This window comes from Stegodyphus dumicola, chromosome 7 (assembly GCF_044657685.1).
Source record: "Stegodyphus dumicola isolate Sdum_Otavi_A_Nest chromosome 7, ASM4465768v1".
NCBI classification, from domain to species: Eukaryota; Metazoa; Arthropoda; class Arachnida; order Araneae; family Eresidae; genus Stegodyphus; species Stegodyphus dumicola.
The window spans coordinates 51983080-52002236 of NC_140774.1; the positions used below are offsets into that span (position 1 = coordinate 51983080).

Genomic DNA, 19157 nt, shown 5'->3' on the forward strand with positions numbered 1-19157 from the left:
ATAAAATATTGCCCTTTCAGGCAAAATTACGAGACTTCAGACCCCCTTAGGGCGGAGTCTATAAGTATAAGGGCGTCGTCATTTCCTCGTAATCCATACGTATATCCAAATCCCAGAGAATGATTTTAAATACTGAACTATTTACTTAATAAATTCTTGTAATATGAATTCGAATTTCATGTAACCGAGAAAACTTTCTTTGGGTAACCGAGCTCTTTAAAAGGAGATTAATTCTTACATGTTAACAATTTGTATATTTTCCCTTTCGCATTTTTACTTTTCGAGTTTGTTCAATTATTAATTCTTATTTTAATTTCGATTATTTTTTATAATTTTGTTAAAACTCTTATACGAGGTTGCGATTATTAATATTGTTGAGGAATTGCCTTGCTTTGATTCCAAATTAATATTGGTTTTAGGTGTTTAAATTTATCTGTCTTCTATATATCTCTCTATATATATATATGAAATGTAATTTCTCATACATACTGCCTTTGAAAGGGCTAAGAGAACCCTGTCCTCAAGTACTCAAGCCAGCATCGAAATTGATTCTCTCTTTGAAGGTGTAGATTTCTATTCAACCATAACAAGAGCCCGTTTTGAAGAACTGAATGCTGATTTGTTTAGAAGCACATTGGAACCTGTTGAAAAGGCTTTGCAAGATGCAAAATTAGATAAAGCTCAAGTCCACGATATTGTCCTGGTAGGTGGATCTACTCGTATTCCTAAAATTCAGAAGCTACTGCAAGATTTCTTTAATTGTAAAGAACTTAACAAAAGTATTAATCCAGATGAAGCTGTCGCATATGGTGCTGCAGTCCAAGCTGCAATTTTGAATGGTGATAAATCTGAACAAGTGCAAGATCTGTTGCTGTTGGATGTAACCCCACTGTCTCTAGGAATTGAAACTGCTGGTGGTGTAATGACTGTGCTCATCAAACGTAATACAACCATTCCAACTCGTCAGACACAAACATTTACAACTTACTCTGATAATCAACCAGGTGTCTTGATCCAAGTTTACGAGGGTGAGCGTGCAATGACCAAGGACAATAATCTTCTTCGAAAGTTTGAATTAACTGGCATTCCTCCTGCACCTAGAGGTGTCCCACAGATTGAAGTTACCTTCGATATTGATGCCAATGGCATATTGAATGTGTCTGCTGTAGATAAGAGTACTGGAAAAGAGAACAAGATCACTATTACGAATGATAAAGAAAGGATTTCGCCAAAATTTAGGAACAGGGATGCAATTTAGGTAGAGAATCGCCAACACGTTATTAAGCAATATTCATAGAATTTAATTTAATCAATTGATTTAAAAATATCATTACAGATTAATAAGATGCATCATAAGACGCGCTTTTTCGGTATGAAAAATGCAAGCTAAATTCCGTTAATCGTCTCTGCAGAATTGAAATTACAAAACTGTCACCTTCTAGTTCCCTGTACGAGTTAAATGAAGAACTATAGTTGCGAAAAATTTAGGGTAGCAGATTTTAAGAAAAGTATTCATTTCTACCGCTTTAAATCAATTGGAATGACTTGTTTTGGCATAGTATCTGGACATAAAATATATGGCGCACTTTTTTATAAAAACGGATTGTAAAATAGATTCATCACAGAGATTAGCGGTATTTTCAAGAATTTTCGTTTCGTGAGATACGTATCTCGAATACCTCGAGAATGAGTAGCCGTAGAATGTTTTAGTATACGGGAATGCTATAACATCTAGTTGTACTCCTCGCTTTTTCCTTGCAATCGGTCACTTTAACATGCATAAATATATATATATATTCCTGTCTTCTTACACCGGCTCGTTTAGCTCTGTATTTTTGTTCTTATATATTAATAAATTTTGCATTTTTGCCTTTTAACCCTTTAAAAGGTCGATTTATGTTGTTCTTATATTTCGGTTATGGATTTTACACCTTTCGTGTATGCGATAGCTCTCGAATTATGAGCAATGTAAAAGTGATAGTAGGCGTAACGAGGCCAGACACTGTTATTAGAACTGTTGATTAAGTCATTTGGTGCGCCAACTTCCATGTCTTTTTGCAAAGGTAGACTAAACATTAACTTTCAAAACTGTACACCAAAAATTTTGGTCTGTCTACCTGTTGGTTGAGTTGCTTGTTTGGACGCAGAAACTCTAATTTTAATTGTAAAAATTGTTTTTAACTGCATTTAATGTTTTAGATTTTTATATATTTTACAGTTTTCAATGAAGGTGTTTTGAATCTCCATTGATTTTTGCTACGCCGCGAATTGAGAACTGAATTAATTGAAATATAAATATATATCTAATTAAAATTCGAGGACACAGGGGCAAATCAATTGAAGCAGAAATGTCTATAAATTAGTAGTCCTTACAGGGAAGTCGTGTGGTATCGAAATCAGATATTTTGTTGGGTGCGTGTGCCTAAATTACATATACGTTCATGTCAGGTAAGTAGTGACGGAAAACAATTATTATTATTTATATTAATAAGAATCAAAGGGTTTCAGTAGGAGGAAAAGCGATGTGAGACTTTTTATATCCAATATAATATTCTGAGATTTTAGAGGAGACACAAAAGAAAAGTTTAATTAAACTCCCACTTCCCTTAACTCTGTGATTGTGACCCACTAAGCAGTATAAAGATAATAAAGATTTCCATTTTAAGTCTCATGAATTTTTTCAGGCTTGTGTGTAAGTCTTAGAATGATATTCACCTAACAGCTTTAAGCAGGCGCATAATTTAGCTCTGTTCGTGCACCGAAGATGACATATAAGTTCCTTTCTCCCTTCCACTCTCTAGTCATAATCTGTTGGACGAGAAAGTGACCATCGCACGAGCGAACTTAAATCCATTCGCTGAATCCCTTAGTAATGTAGGCGTTCTGAACACTCCACGTTGACTCAAATTATTATATCTTATTTTTGAGGAATGTAGAGAATTGAAACGTTATATTCTATTCACTCGGTTTACCATGTTCAGAATGTTTGTTATGACTGTCGTAGCCTGGTATGATGTCAGAATGTTGTGTCTTGTGATGGTTTTGTATGGAAGCATATTGTTGAGCTTATCATTTAAAGGCCTTCCTAGGCATGAATACCTTCCCACTAAGAATATAACGCTAATATAAGTTAATTTTATGCTAATCAGTTGATTTTATCATAAATAGGTGCCTATTAAAGAATTAAAAACATTTTTATATATTTTATATTGTGTTCATATTTAAATTCATTTTCACGTAACCAAAGGTAGAAGAAACGCTTTGCATGAGAGTCTACGGTAAACATGATATTCTGCGCTTTGCACTCATAAAACCAGGAAAACATCAAGTTTTGAAAGTATTTTTTCAATTGAAATATATGTTTCCCATAATTTTCGTTTTAATAATAATAATAATCTTTGGTTATATATATATATGAGGATTACGTTTATGTTTTGTATCACAAGAAACCCCCAAAAAATATTTATTTGAATATTTATGGGAGCGGTAGTTTAGCGTTCGTTCTTTTGTCCGCTTTTCCGCTTCCTCTTTTATCCAAAAAAATAGCAAAGATCAGAGATATTAATTAAAATCTCTTAAAACGCTAATTTTCGCCTTAATCTTTCCGAATGGCAACAGTCCTGATACAATAAACAGTGGCAATAGTGATACAATAGCATTATTGCTGATATAATGAGAGAGAATTATCGATTTGATGCGATTTCATGAAAAAACATACGATAAAAAAAACATATTCCAATTTTGAAATACTCGCTTCGAGGTACACTGGCTCTTGCCTAGATGCACCTATGTACCAAATTCGTAGCCCTGGGTCTATTAGCTTACACGCAGCATGAACGAAAGACACACAAAGAAACTTCCTTTTTATTATGAATTATATATCAGAAGATCTTTCATTGCTACATATTCAAAGAATCCTTTTAATAAGATTTGTAACAATCAAGTTACCAATAATTGTTTTTCAGCTTCTGTTGAATTACAACAAAGTTAATGAATACTTTTTTAACAATGCTTATAAACCATAATCATTAGAGATATCAAATCTAGTGGTGCTAAAATCTTACGTGTGGATCTTATTTGCTTAAATATATTATTTTTATTGCTAAAATCGAATTGGGGCCATTTTTAAAATGGGCTTCTTTTTGTTGACAGTACTGTGTTACGTTTTTATACCAACACCGTTTATCGACAGCCTATTGGGCATACTTATTTGTTTTGCGACTGCCTTCATCTTGTTTCCTCGAAGAGAAGAGAAAACTCGGAAAAGTAATGATGAAAACACCATTAACCGTAATGAACGCAACCTTAATGCCGGAAAGAAGGTACATAATGTAGATTTCCTTGATTCATATGCTGATATTAATGAATTTAATGACGATTCCTTTGAAGTGGATATAGACAATGACACCGATTTCCTCCAAGTTTCTAACGTAGCTTTTGATAATAACCATCTTAATTTGCATATTGATAGTGCCACTGACCACATCGACCTTTTTCAAAATGATTTCGATAATAATCCCACTGATGTGTACCTTTTCAGTGATGAAAATGAATTTAGTTACCTTCATCAAGAAACAGAAAAGAATTTTGATTTTCCAAAACCTTATAACTCAGGTAATCAAACAGGCATGAATACCGCTACAACCACCTTTAACCAGGAACAACTCAGTTTGAATACCTCTATTAAATCATTGGATGCTGAAAGCTTTGTATCGCATAACGATCTTGGAGCACAAGGGGACATCGATTTCGGCAATCTCATCAACACAAATAATGAAATAGAAATAAAAGGCAAAATGGATCATGTAGACAGAATAGAAGGGAAACCAATTCAAGAATTTCAAGAACGTCTTATTGATATCGTCGTTGATACTGTCGCTGTTATCTACGTTGATGACGAGAATACTCAGCCTCCTTCCTCACATCGTAGCCGGCGTTTCACATTTTCAAACCTAAGAAAAGCGTTACTCAAATATTTTTGCTCTAAGAAAATTAAAAATAAACATAACACTTTAAAGCAACCTATCAAGATCTGAGCTAAGTTGACATACTTTCAGTTTATATTCGTCATAAATTTGTTCGAAATGACATCAATCTGACCAAAATTGTTCATTGACACACCAGAGACTTACTAAATGACGATCTCGATGATTGACCAGTGGCTGGCTAAAAAATTGCACGCTGATTGACCAGTGAGTGACTAAGTGGGGACCTCCTTGACGGACCTGTGACTGATAAAAAATTGAGCTCATAAGCTGAATTATATTTATTTAATAAAAAAGACATGAAGTGGGGAGCCAAGGATGCGGCTTGAATGCGACTAAACTGTGCATTTTAGCCAAACTTAAAGCCCTTAATTAAAGATTAAGAACTTTTTTATGTATATTTTTGCATTTAATGGATTTTTTTACTATTTTTATATCATATTCAATTTTAATGCTATTTATTTTTACTTATTTGTTTATTAATATTTACTTTTGTGTTTTTTGTATTTTCTTATTGTTACTTTTTACATTTTATATTTATTTCTTCTTAATATTTTACTTTCCTTACCATTAATTTTTATATTATTTATTTTATTACTATTATTATTATATTTTTGAACTTGATTTACTTATTTTTAAATTTTTGATTATATTTTTCATTACAATTTTATTTATTATTATTATTTCAAAAAAAAAATTTCGAACGCGTTATAATGTTTAGACTTTTATTCAAAATTAAATGTAAAATTAACACTTTTGGCTCTCCAATAAAATTTGAATCATTCCGTCTTTTCATCTCATTTGTATTAAGGACTTTCGTTTATTATTATTTATTTATGATTCATTATAATATTCAAAGCTTTATTCTTGAGACACTGCATGAATCATAAAATATTGCCCTTTCAGGCAAAATTACGAGACTTCAGACCCCCTTAGGGCGGAGTCTATAAGTATAAGTGCGTCGTCATTTCCTCGTAATCCATACGTATATCCAAATCCCAGAGAATGATTTTAAATACTGAACTATTTACTTAATAAATTCTTGTAATATGAATTCGAATTTCATGTAACCGAGAAAACTTTCTTTGGGTAACCGAGCTCTTTAAAAGGAGATTAATTCTTACATGTTAACAATTTGTATATTTTCCCTTTCGCATTTTTACTTTTCGAGTTTGTTCAATTATTAATTCTTATTTTAATTTCGATTATTTTTTATAATTTTGTTAAAACTCTTATACGAGGTTGCGATTATTAATATTGTTGAGGAATTGCCTTGCTTTGATTCCAAATTAATATTGGTTTTAGGTGTTTAAATTTATCTGTCTTCTATATATCTCTCTATATATATATATGAAATGTAATTTCTCATACATACTGCCTTTGAAAGGGCTAAGAGAACCCTGTCCTCAAGTACTCAAGCCAGCATCGAAATTGATTCTCTCTTTGAAGGTGTAGATTTCTATTCAACCATAACAAGAGCCCGTTTTGAAGAACTGAATGCTGATTTGTTTAGAAGCACATTGGAACCTGTTGAAAAGGCTTTGCAAGATGCAAAATTAGATAAAGCTCAAGTCCACGATATTGTCCTGGTAGGTGGATCTACTCGTATTCCTAAAATTCAGAAGCTACTGCAAGATTTCTTTAATTGTAAAGAACTTAACAAAAGTATTAATCCAGATGAAGCTGTCGCATATGGTGCTGCAGTCCAAGCTGCAATTTTGAATGGTGATAAATCTGAACAAGTGCAAGATCTGTTGCTGTTGGATGTAACCCCACTGTCTCTAGGAATTGAAACTGCTGGTGGTGTAATGACTGTGCTCATCAAACGTAATACAACCATTCCAACTCGTCAGACACAAACATTTACAACTTACTCTGATAATCAACCAGGTGTCTTGATCCAAGTTTACGAGGGTGAGCGTGCAATGACCAAGGACAATAATCTTCTTCGAAAGTTTGAATTAACTGGCATTCCTCCTGCACCTAGAGGTGTCCCACAGATTGAAGTTACCTTCGATATTGATGCCAATGGCATATTGAATGTGTCTGCTGTAGATAAGAGTACTGGAAAAGAGAACAAGATCACTATTACGAATGATAAAGAAAGGATTTCGCCAAAATTTAGGAACAGGGATGCAATTTAGGTAGAGAATCGCCAACACGTTATTAAGCAATATTCATAGAATTTAATTTAATCAATTGATTTAAAAATATCATTACAGATTATCCCCCCCCCATCTGAAAAGGCTTGCAGTCGCGGCCGTCGACCCAAGTCAGTCCAGATATTGAGAGCAGAAAATTTAGTTATTAGGAAATTAAGTTAGTAGGAAAACTGATTGGATTTATCTCAAGGCACACAAAATGTTTACATGAAATATGACATAAAATATTTGAATATAATGAATACAGTATATAAAATATAATAAATGATTAATGAAATTATAATATAGTAACTAAGTGCAGAACAAATAAAGCACTAATAACATATTGCTGGTTAGCTACGTGGCAGTAGGAAATAGTAATATAACTGAATTTGTAAGTTTATATCTTAGGGTATGCCATTCACAGTTTGTGTAATCATTAGAGTCCGTACAATCATTAGAGTTGTCATTCAGGCTCATCTTCAGTCTTTTACTGGTCTTTGGAGATCTCCGGATCATTTAATTAGCGCTAGAATTATGGATTAGCATTGGCACTGAAAACATTTGAGTTTTTATGTCACGATACTAGAGCTCTTATACTCTTGTTGAAAATACACATTTTGCTAGGTTTTTAACATATTTTGTCACTCTATTTTTCTCTTATTAATGATAACAAAACAAAATTTAACTTCCAACATCCATACCAGTTCATGCATGTACACGATGCTGCAGAAACATAAAATGAAATTCAGAAATTTCAACAACTGAAATTTAACTTTTTCAACTGTTGCTACAATTTATAACACAAACATAGGAAAACATGAGCTCAAGGAAATGTGAGGGTATAGTACTCTACTTGTAGTATAGCCTCAATTGAGTGTTTCCCACACGGAAAGTGTATTGAACCTGAAACTCAAGTTTGAAGAAGCCCAGTAAAAGAAAAGGCCAGACAAACTTTTCAGACACTGAGAGATAAATCAACTATTAAGGGGGACAACAGGATGAAAACTAAAAGAAGGGTTATGGATAGTTTATTGATTTATAAATTTTGATTTATTCATGATGTAATTTAAAGTTCTCGGGTGGATAATAGAACCTTAATTTTGACGCATGTACAATCTCAGTTGGTTTCTTCGTGTGAACATTTTCCCTGTCGATTTCATAATTAACTTCAGATAATTTATTCATAATCCTAAGGGCCTGAATAGGGTGAAGTCAATTTTCTAGTATTTGGGTATTCAAATTCCTCGTAAAGGACAAAATCTCCAGGTTGAAATTTAGATTCTACAAATCTGATGTCATATCTAGTTTTATTCTTTCGGTGGTATTCGATAGTTCTTTTCTTTGCAAAAGCCCTTGCTTCATTTAAGGAAGGGTATTTATTTTGATCAATTGGAGATTCAAAAGGGAGGCTACCAAATAGTAAGTATGCTGGGGTGAACTTAGTTACCGTATGAGGGGAGTTGTTATATTCGATAACAACTTGCTCTAGCACTTTAGTCCATGGTACTTTTTTAGAAGAAGAATTTACTTTACATTTTAGTCGACTTACTATTGATTGATTTACTCTTTCTACTTTACCATTTGTCTGGGGATGGTGAGATGAAGTTTAAAGTTGTTTAATATTATGCTTTTTAAGAAATTTTTTTGAATGTAGAGGAAGTGAAGGCTGCATTCCTGTCACTCAGAATTTTTTCGGGGACTTGTATTTGAAATATTTGTTTTAGACAATTGGCATAGGTTTCTGAAGTTACACGTTTCGAGGGAAAAGCCCAGACATATCTTGTTGCATGGTCAATAACTATATGTAAATATTTTTTTGTAGAATTATAATAATTAAATCCTCCCACAGTGTCAATAGAGAGACATTCGAAAGGTTTGTCGGTTGGGGGTACGTCTTGCATAAGACCAAATTTTTTCTGTTTTTTCTTTTTATTATGTTGACAAGTATGACAATGTTTAACAAAATTTCCGATATCTTCGCTAATATGAGGCCAATAATATTGAGGGTTGATTAAGTTAAGCATAATTTGAACTCCCGGGTGACCAAAATTTTCATGGGTTTTATTCAACAATTTTAATCTTAAAGATTTAGGTACTACAATTTTATAAAAATTCTTTTTCTTAATTACCATCATATCATTTATCTCTTGGTAATTTTTTTCCGCAGACATTATCAGTTTTTTGTTGTTGGATTATTTCATTTCTATCACGTAAATGTACATAATGTTGGAGGTGCTGTGAAACAGGATGTCTAGAAAGCATGTCAGCTTCAATATTGGTAGAGCCCTTCTGATACTTTACTTCATAATTGAACATACGTAGTTTGAGTGACCAACGGAAGAGTCTACCTTTTAAATTTTTAACATTTTTGAGCCAAACGAGGGCCGCATGGTCCGTATGTATAACAAATTTTTGTCCATGCAGATAGTAATAGAATTTGTCTAGGGCATCTACTATGGCCAAACATTCTAACTCAGTAATCGTATAATTTTTCTCATAATTTCTTAAAGTTCGGGAATGATATGATACAGGGTGAAGGACATCATTTTCATCTGGTTGTTTCAAAACAGCTCCAACAGCAGTTTGAGAAGCGTCAACAAAAATATGACATGGCCTACTGGAATCATACAATTGTAAAACAGGTTTGCAAATCAGTATTCTTTTCATTTCGTCAAAAGCTTTTTGACATTAGTCATCCCATTTCCACTTGACATCTTTTTTCAAGAGTCTGTTTAATGGAGCTCTAATAGTTGCATAATTCGGAATGAATCTATGATACACATTCACACTTCCCAAAACTCTTTGTAACTCTTTGGTGTTACTGGGGTTTTTTAAGTTTCTTAATAACTTCTATATTATGGTTATGGGGAATTATTCTACCATTTTTTTATTTCATAGCCAAGAAATGTGATCTGATCTCTGGCGAACACACACTTGTTTCGATTCAATTTAATATGCTCCTCTTTAAACACCTCAAATAAAATTTTTAAATGTTCTAAATGTTCTTTCTCAGAGGAAGAGTAAACGATTATATCATCAATGTAACTGCAAGCGAAATTAATTTTATTTTTTGTTAATATTCGTCTAATTGTTCTCTTAAAAATTGCAGGTGCATTTTTGATCAATTTGGGTCTTAATTTCCTCTTCTTCCATAGGGGATGTTCTATAAGGTCTTAATGATACAGGCAAATCAGAATTTAAATTAATTCGTTGAGGTTCAATAGTAATTTTTCCTACATCATACTTATTTTTAGAAAACACAGATGAATAATCATTTAACAATTTTTTTAAGTTATACTCTTTGTTATCGACAGTATTAGAAACAGCATTTTTCACATAAATGTTAGACTGAGAAACTAATTCCTTTGGATTTGTAGTTCGATATTTACAGGTTGGAAAATTTCTTACATCATCATCATTATTAACACATGGATAAACATTTGTTGTACCACCTTGAAGTTGGAGGTGTGGAGATATGGGTCGGCTGTCAAAATGGCAGTCAAGTACAATAGCTCTCTGTTTAATTTTTAAATTACTACAATCAATACTCAACTCAAATAATTTGCATTCATAAAGTCCTAAAATTACATAATTCAAATTATTATCAAGAACAAACAAGGTAATTTGGTTACTAATCCGTCCAATTTTCATTTGTATACAACATATTTTATTAAAGATTATGTTTCCTTTAGTTTGGGTTACTGAAAATGACCTAACTCTTTGTACTTTTAAACGTAATTTTTTGTACTTTTAAACGTAATTGTCTAGCCGTTTGGAAGAAATTATCGATATAGTTGCACCACTGTCTACAACACACTCTAGACGTTTCTTATTGGACAAATATCCCGACACCTTTAATAGTCAACTACTGTGAGGGGTTTCTGGGGTTGGTTCTATTGCAAGGGGCGTAACATTAGGTGTATCAGATCTCTCCCCTCTGAAAGGACAAACCTTAAACCAGTGAAAAGCATTTGGGATTCCGTTCCGGGTGCAAAGTCTACAGGGACTGGGTGGCAATGGCAATCTATTTTGAGAATTATAATTATGATGACTTGTAAATCCTGGACCACTGAACCGATTATAAAAATTACTTGGTCTCTGAAAATGTTGGAAATTGTTGGGTCTAGGAGAATCTTGTCTCACAGTAGCTGAAATTCTACTTCTATTAAATCGATTGTAATCTTGGGGACTGTTCCCAATCGGAGTAACAAATCTGGGAGGTGCACTTTTGATTTGTTGATTTTCGCTAATCTTAATAAGCTTATGGACATGAGTAAGCCAAGAGATAGGGTCAGAGGGTGCGTTGACCGTCATTAAGGATTTTAATTCTATAGGAAGGCCATCCGTCAGACCTTCCAAGATCATTTCATGAGTTAGATTTAATTTTTTACCAATATCTAATTTTTTGCGAAAATATTGCGTTATGTCCTCTTTATGATTGTACTTGTAATTAGCAAAATCACCAAACGTAGTTAAAGTGGAGTCGAAAATATTTTCTTTTAAAATTTGGACTAACTCCACATATTTAGTAATTTTATGGCAGTTTTTAACATATACGCTAAGTGCATTACCTTTTAGATATCGAGCTACATTATTAAACTTCCACGTTTCATCTTTATCTAAATGAGTTTTGTTAAAGTACTCAAGCCATGAATTTATATCCATATCATTCTGCGCGTAAAAGGGAATTATACTTGTTTCAGGTTCAGCGCTAGCTGCCCTTAATGAAACATGAGGATCAGAGAGGTTTTCATTAGCCATTATTCTTTCAATAATACTTTCATAAATAAAACTAATAATACTTTCATAAATAAAACTAACTCAAAAATAATACTCTTTAAATTTTCCCAAAACAATATTAAAACCAAAATACATCCTTTAAATACCAAATTTAAAATACATTTATACCAAAATAATACTTTTTAAAATTTTCAAAATAAAGACACTATTATTAAATCAGTAATTATAATTCAATAGTAATAATATCATTTGCATCGCCAATCCTTTTACTAATTGCTTCTGTTTGACTTAATGTGACGAGAATACGAGTGATGAAATCGACACGAAAATACACATTTTTGTGCACTCTTAATTAGATTTTCGCAAAACACGATCAATCACCACACAAGCACAAAGCTCTCGAGAGCAACACAGAACGCCGTAGACGTAGGGAAAGATTTCCATCCTCAAACGTAGGTCAACGGTAAGAGCACATTTGATGAACGACGAACTTTCGATGGAAACACAGATCACGCATCACAGGGGGCAGAAGGGTGCTTCTCTGGACGTAAAATAATCTGCAGAATACCAGAATACAGGTAACAGAAGGATGATTCTCTTGAAGCAAGAACGCCTAGAGAAAAATGTAGAAACATAGAAGTCGCACAGCGGCAAATTCATCTTAAGTGCGTAACATTTTATCCGTATAATCCTTGGGGTATCTTCCTTTTTTAGATAATCCCTTTGAAGGTGGTATCCTACCGGCTTTCTGAAATGTAATTTCTCATACATTATTTGTTTTGTGCAGCCGGGGCAACAGGAATGAGACAAATTTTGGAATATAAAGTGGTAGGTTTATTTTAGCATCCATCTCACAAGCGTTCTCCTCGTACCTTTAGCAGAAGCCCTACTTATACATATGTGTGCGTCACGAGGCTCCTCCAATCAGCGATATTAATTGAAATCACGAGGTGACGCTATCTTCTCATCAGGAGTGTTCTTAAGAACTTTATGTAATATGACAGATTTATGAGTTTGGCGATTTGGCGGGCGCCAACAGGTTAATATATTTTATACTAAAGAAAGGTTTTCGCCAAAATTTAGGAACAGGGATGCAATTTAGGTAGAGAATCGCCAACACGTTATTAAGCAATATTAATAGAATTTAATTTAATCAATTGATTTAAAAATATCATTACAGATTAATAAGATGCATTATAAGACGCGCTTTTTCGGTATGAAAAATGCAAGCTAAATTCCGTTAATCGGCTCTGCAGAATTGAAATTACAAAACTGTCACCTTCTAGTTCCCTGTACGAGTTAAATGAAGAACTATAGTTGCGAAAAATTTAGGGTAGCAGATTTTAAGAAAAGTATTCATTTCTACCGCTTTAAATCAATTGGAATGACTTGTTTTGGCATAGTATCTGGACATAAAATATATGGCGCACTTTTTTTATAAAAACGGATTGTAAAATAGATTCAGCACAGAGATTAGCGGTATTTTCAAGAATTTTCGTTTCGTGAGATACGTATCTCGAATACCTCGAGAATGAGTAGCCGTAGAATGTTTTAGTATACGGGAATGCTATAACATCTAGTTGTACTCCTCGCTTTTTCCTTGCAATCGGTCACTTTAACATGTATAAATATATATATATATTCCTGTCTTCTTACACCGGCTCGTTTAGCTCTGTATTTTTGTTCTTATATATTAATAAATTTTGCATTTTTGCCTTTTAACCCTTTAAAAGGTCGATTTATGTTGTTCTTATATTTCGGTTATGGATTTTACACCTTTCGTGTATGCGATAGCTCTCGAATTATGAGCAATGTAAAAGTGATAGTAGGCGTAACGAGGCCAGACACTGTTATTAGAACTGTTGATTAAATCATTTGGTGCGCCAACTTCCATGTCGTTTTGCAAAGGTAGACTGAACATTAACTTTCCAAACTGTACACCAAAAATTTTGGTCTGTCTACCTGTTGGTTGAGTTGCTTGTTTGGACGCAGAAACTCTAATTTTAATTGTAAAAATTGTTTTTAACTGCATTTAATGTTTTAGATTTTTATATATTTTACAGTTTTCAATGAAGGTGTTTTGAATCTCCATTGATTTTTGCTACGCCGCGAAGTGAGAACTGAATTAATTGAAATATAAATATATATCTAATTAAAATTCGAGGACACAGGGGCAAATCAATTGAAGCAGAAATGTCTATAAATTAGTAGTCCTTACAGGGAAGTCGTGTGGTATCGAAATCAGATATTTTGTTGGGTGCGTGTGCCTAAATTACATATACGTTCATGTCAGGTAAGTAGTGACGGAAAACAATTATTATTATTTATATTAATAAGAATCAAAGGGTTTCAGTAGGAGGAAAAGCGATGTGAGACTTTTTATATCCAATATAATATTCTGAGATTTTAGAGGAGACACAAAAGAAAAGTTTAATTAAACTCCCACTTCCCTTAACTCTGTGATTGTGACCCACTAAGTAGTATAAAGATAATAAAGATTTCCATTTTAAGTCTCATGAATTTTTTCGTGCTTGTGTGTAAGTGTTAGAATGATATTCACCTAACAGCTTTAAGCAGGCGCATAATTTAGCTCTGTTCGTGCACCGAAGATGACATATAAATTCCTTTCTCCCTTCCACTCTCTAGTCATAATCTGTTGGACGAGAAAGTGACCATCGCACGAGCGAACTTAAATCCATTCGCTGAATCCCTTAGTAATGTAGGCGTTCTGAACACTCCACGTTGACTCAAATTATTATATCTTATTTTTGAGGAATGTAGAGAATTGACACGTTATATTCTATTCACTCGGTTTACCATGTTCAGAATGTTTGTTATGACTGTCGTAGCCTGGTATGATGTCAGAATGTTGTGTCTTGTGATGGTTTTGTATGGAAGCATATTGTTGAGCTTATCATTTAAAGGCCTTCCTAGGCATGAATACCTTCCCACTAAGAATATAACGCTAATATAAGTTAATTTTATGCTAATCAGTTGATTTTATCATAAATAGGTGCCTATTAAAGAATTAAAAACATTTTTATATATTTTATATTGTGTTCATATTTAAATTCATTTTCACGTAACCAAAGGTAGAAGAAACGCTTTGCATGAGAGTCTACGGTAAACATGATATTCTGCGCTTTGCACTCATAAAACCAGGAAAACATCAAGTTTTGAAAGTATTTTTTCAATTGAAATATATGTTTCCCATAATTTTCGTTTTAATAATAATAATAATCTTTGGTTATATATATATATGAGGATTACGTTTATGTTTTGTATCACAAGAAACCCCCAAAAAATATTTATTTGAATATTTATGGGAGCGGTAGTTTAGCGTTCGTTCTTTTGTCCGCTTTTCCGCTTCCTCTTTTATCCAAAAAAATAGCAAAGATCAGAGATATTAATTAAAATCTCTTAAAACGCTAATTTTCGCCTTAATCTTTCCGAATGGCAACAGTCCTGATACAATAAACAGTGGCAATAGTGATACAATAGCATTATTGCTAATATAATGACAGAGAATTATCGATTTGATGCGATTTCATGAAAAAACATACGATAAAAAAAACATATTCCAATTTTGAAATACTCCCTTCGAGGTACACTGGCTCTTGCCTAGATGCACCTATGTACCAAATTCGTAGCCCTGGGTCTATTAGCTTACACGCAGCATGAACGAAAGACACACAAAGAAACTTCCTTTTTATTATGAATTATATATCAGAAGATCTTTCATTGCTACATATTCAAAGAATTCTTTTAATAAGATTTGTAACAATCAAGTTACCAATAATTGTTTTTCAGCTTCTGTTGAATTACAACAAAGTTAATGAATACTTTTTTAACAATGCTTATAAACCATAATCATTAGAGATATCAAATCTAGTGGTGCTAAAATCTTACGTGTGGATCTTATTTGCTTAAATATATTATTTTTATTGCTAAAATCGAATTGGGGCCATTTTTAAAATGGGCTTCTTTTTGTTGACAGTACTGTGTTACGTTTTTATACCAACACCGTTTATCGACAGCCTATTGGGCATACTTATTTGTTTTGCGACTGCCTTCATCTTGTTTCCTCGAAGAGAAGAGAAAACTCGGAAAAGTAATGATGAAAACACCATTAACCGTAATGAACGCAACCTTAATGCCGGAAAGAAGGTACATAATGTAGATTTCCTTGATTCATATGCTGATATTAATGAATTTAATGACGATTCCTTTGAAGTGGATATAGACAATGACACCGATTTCCTCCAAGTTTCTAACGTAGCTTTTGATAATAACCATCTTAATTTGCATATTGATAGTGCCACTGACCACATCGACCTTTTTCAAAATGATTTCGATAATAATCCCACTGATGTGTACCTTTTCAGTGATGAAAATGAATTTAGTTACCTTCATCAAGAAACAGAAAAGAATTTTGATTTTCCAAAACATTATAACTCAGGTAATCAAACAGGCATGAATACCGCTACAACCACCTTTAACCAGGAAGAACTCAGTTTGAATACCTCTATTAAATCATTGGATGCTGAATGCTTTGTATCGCATAACGATCTTGGAGCACAAGGGGACATCGATTTCGGCAATCTCATCAACACAAATAATGAAATAGAAATAAAAGGCAAAATGGACAGTATAGAAGTGAAACCAATTCAAGAATTTCAAGAACGCCTTATTGATATCGTCGTTGATACTGTCGCTGTTATCTACGTTGATGACGAGAATACTCAGCCTCCTTCCTCACATCGTAGCCGGCGTTTCACATTTTCAAACCTAAGAAAAGCGTTACTCAAATATTTTTGCTCTAAGAAAATTAAAAATAAACACAACACTTTAAAGCAACCTATCAAGATCTGAGCTAAGTTGACATACTTTCAGTTTATATTCGTCATAAATTTGTTCGAAATGACATCAATCTGACCAAAATTGTTCATTGACACACCAGAGACTTACTAAATGACGATCTCGATGATTGACCAGTGGCTGGCTAAAAAATTGCACGCTGATTGACCAGTGAGTGACTAAGTGGGGACCTCCTTGACGGACCTGTGACTGATAAAAAATTGAGCTCATAAGCTGAATTATATTTATTTAATAAAAAAGACATGAAGTGGGGAGCCAAGGATGCGGCTTGAATGCGACTAAACTGTGCATTTTAGCCAAACTTAAAGCCCTTAATTAAAGATTAAGAACTTTTTTATGTATATTTTTGCATTTAATGGATTTTTTTACTATTTTTATATCATATTCAATTTTAATGCTATTTATTTTTACTTATTTGTTTATTAATATTTACTTTTGTGTTTTTTGTATTTTCTTATTGTTACTTTTTACATTTTATATTTATTTCTTCTTAATATTTTACTTTCCTTACCATTAATTTTTATATTATTTATTTTATTACTATTATTATTATATTTTTGAACTTGATTTACTTATTTTTAAATTTTTGATTATATTTTTCATTACAATTTTATTTATTATTATTATTTCAAAAAAAAAAATTTCGAACGCGTTATAATGTTTAGACTTTTATTCAAAATTAAATGTAAAATTAACACTTTTGGCTCTCCAATAAAATTTGAATCATTCCGTCTTTTCATCTCATTTGTATTAAGGATTTTCGTTTATTATTATTTATTTATGATTCATTATAATATTCAAAGCTTTATTCTTGAGACACTGCATGAATCATAAAATATTGCCCTTTCAGGCAAAATTACGAGACTTCAGACCCCCTTAGGGCGGAGTCTATAAGTATAAGTATAAGGGCGTCGTCATTTCCTCGTAATCCATAAGTATATCCAAATCCCAGAGAATGATTTTAAATACTGAACTATTTAATTAATATATTCTTGTAATATGAATTAGAATTTCATGTAACCGAGAAAACTTTCTTTGGGTAACCGAGCTCTTTAAAAGGAGATTAATTCTTACATGTTAACAATTTGTATATTTTCCCTTTCGCATTTTTATTTTTCGAGTTTGTTCAATTATTAATTCTTATTTTAATTTCGATTATTTTTTATAATTGTGTTAAAACTCTTATACGAGGTTGCGATTATTAATATTGTTGAGGAATTGCCTTGCTTTGATTCCAAATTAATATTGGTTTTAGGTGTTTAAATTTATCTGTCTTCAATATCTGTCTCTCTCTATATATATGAAATGTAATTTCTCATACATACTGCCTGTGAAAGGGCTAAGAGAACCCTGTCCTCAAGTACTCAAGCCAGCATCGAAATTGATTCTCTCTTTGAAGGTGTAGATTTCTATTCAACCATAACAAGAGCCCGTTTTGAAGAACTGAATGCTGATTTGTTTAGAAGCACATTGGAACCTGTTGAAAAGGCTTTGCAAGATGCAAAATTAGATAAAGCTCAAGTCCACGATATTGTCCTGGTAGGTGGATCTACTCGTATTCCTAAAATTCAGAAGCTACTGCAAGATTTCTTTAATTGTAAAGAACTTAACAAAAGTATTAATCCAGATGAAGCTGTCGCATATGGTGCTGCAGTCCAAGCTGCAATTTTGAATGGTGATAAATCTGAACAAGTGCAAGATCTGTTGCTGTTGGATGTAACCCCACTGTCTCTAGGAATTGAAACTGCTGGTGGTGTAATGACTGTGCTCATCAAACGTAATACAACCATTCCAACTCGTCAGACACAAACATTTACAACTTACTCTGATAATCAACCAGGTGTCTTGATCCAAGTTTACGAGGGTGAGCGTGCAATGACCAAGGACAATAATCTTCTTCGAAAGTTTGAATTAACTGGCATTCCTCCTGCACCTAGAGGTGTCCCACAGATTGAAGTTACCTTCGATATTGATGCCAATGGCATATTGAATGTGTCTGCTGTAGATAAGAGTACTGGAAAAGAGAACAAGATCACTATTACGAATGATAAAGAAAGGATTTCGCTAAAATTTAGGAACAGGGATGCAATTTAGGTAGAGAATCGCCAACACGTTATTAAGCAATATTCATAGAATTTAATTTAATCAATTGATTTAAAAATATCATTACAGATTATCCCCCCCCCATCTGAAAAGGCTTGCAGTCGCGGCCGTCGACCCAAGTCAGTCCAGATATTGAGAGCAGAAAATTTAGTTATTAGGAAATTAAGTTAGTAGGAAAACTGATTGGATTTATCTCAAGGCACACAAAATGTTTACATGAAATATGACATAAAATATTTGAATATAATGAATACAGTATATAAAATATAATAAATGATTAATGAAATTATAATATAGTAACTAAGTG

General features: G+C 32.8%; 3 protein-coding genes across 3 annotated transcripts; all 3 read left to right on the forward strand.

Moving 5' to 3' along the window:
• Positions 1–493: 493 nt before the first annotated feature.
• LOC146996181 (heat shock cognate 71 kDa protein-like) lies at positions 494–1258 on the forward strand (the record flags this gene model as incomplete). The annotated part of the gene is made up of 1 exon (XM_085821381.1): positions 494–1258. A coding segment is annotated over one exon (765 nt), but the record flags the coding sequence as incomplete, so codon positions are not given.
• Positions 1259–6364: 5106 nt separating this feature from the next.
• Positions 6365–7129, forward strand: LOC146996182 (heat shock cognate 71 kDa protein-like; the record flags this gene model as incomplete). The annotated part of the gene is made up of 1 exon (XM_085821382.1): positions 6365–7129. A coding segment is annotated over one exon (765 nt), but the record flags the coding sequence as incomplete, so codon positions are not given.
• Positions 7130–18067: 10938 nt separating this feature from the next.
• On the forward strand, positions 18068–18841 carry LOC146996183 (heat shock cognate 71 kDa protein-like; the record flags this gene model as incomplete). Its single annotated transcript, XM_085821383.1, has 1 exon — positions 18068–18841. A coding segment is annotated over one exon (774 nt), but the record flags the coding sequence as incomplete, so codon positions are not given.
• Positions 18842–19157: the final 316 nt, after the last annotated feature.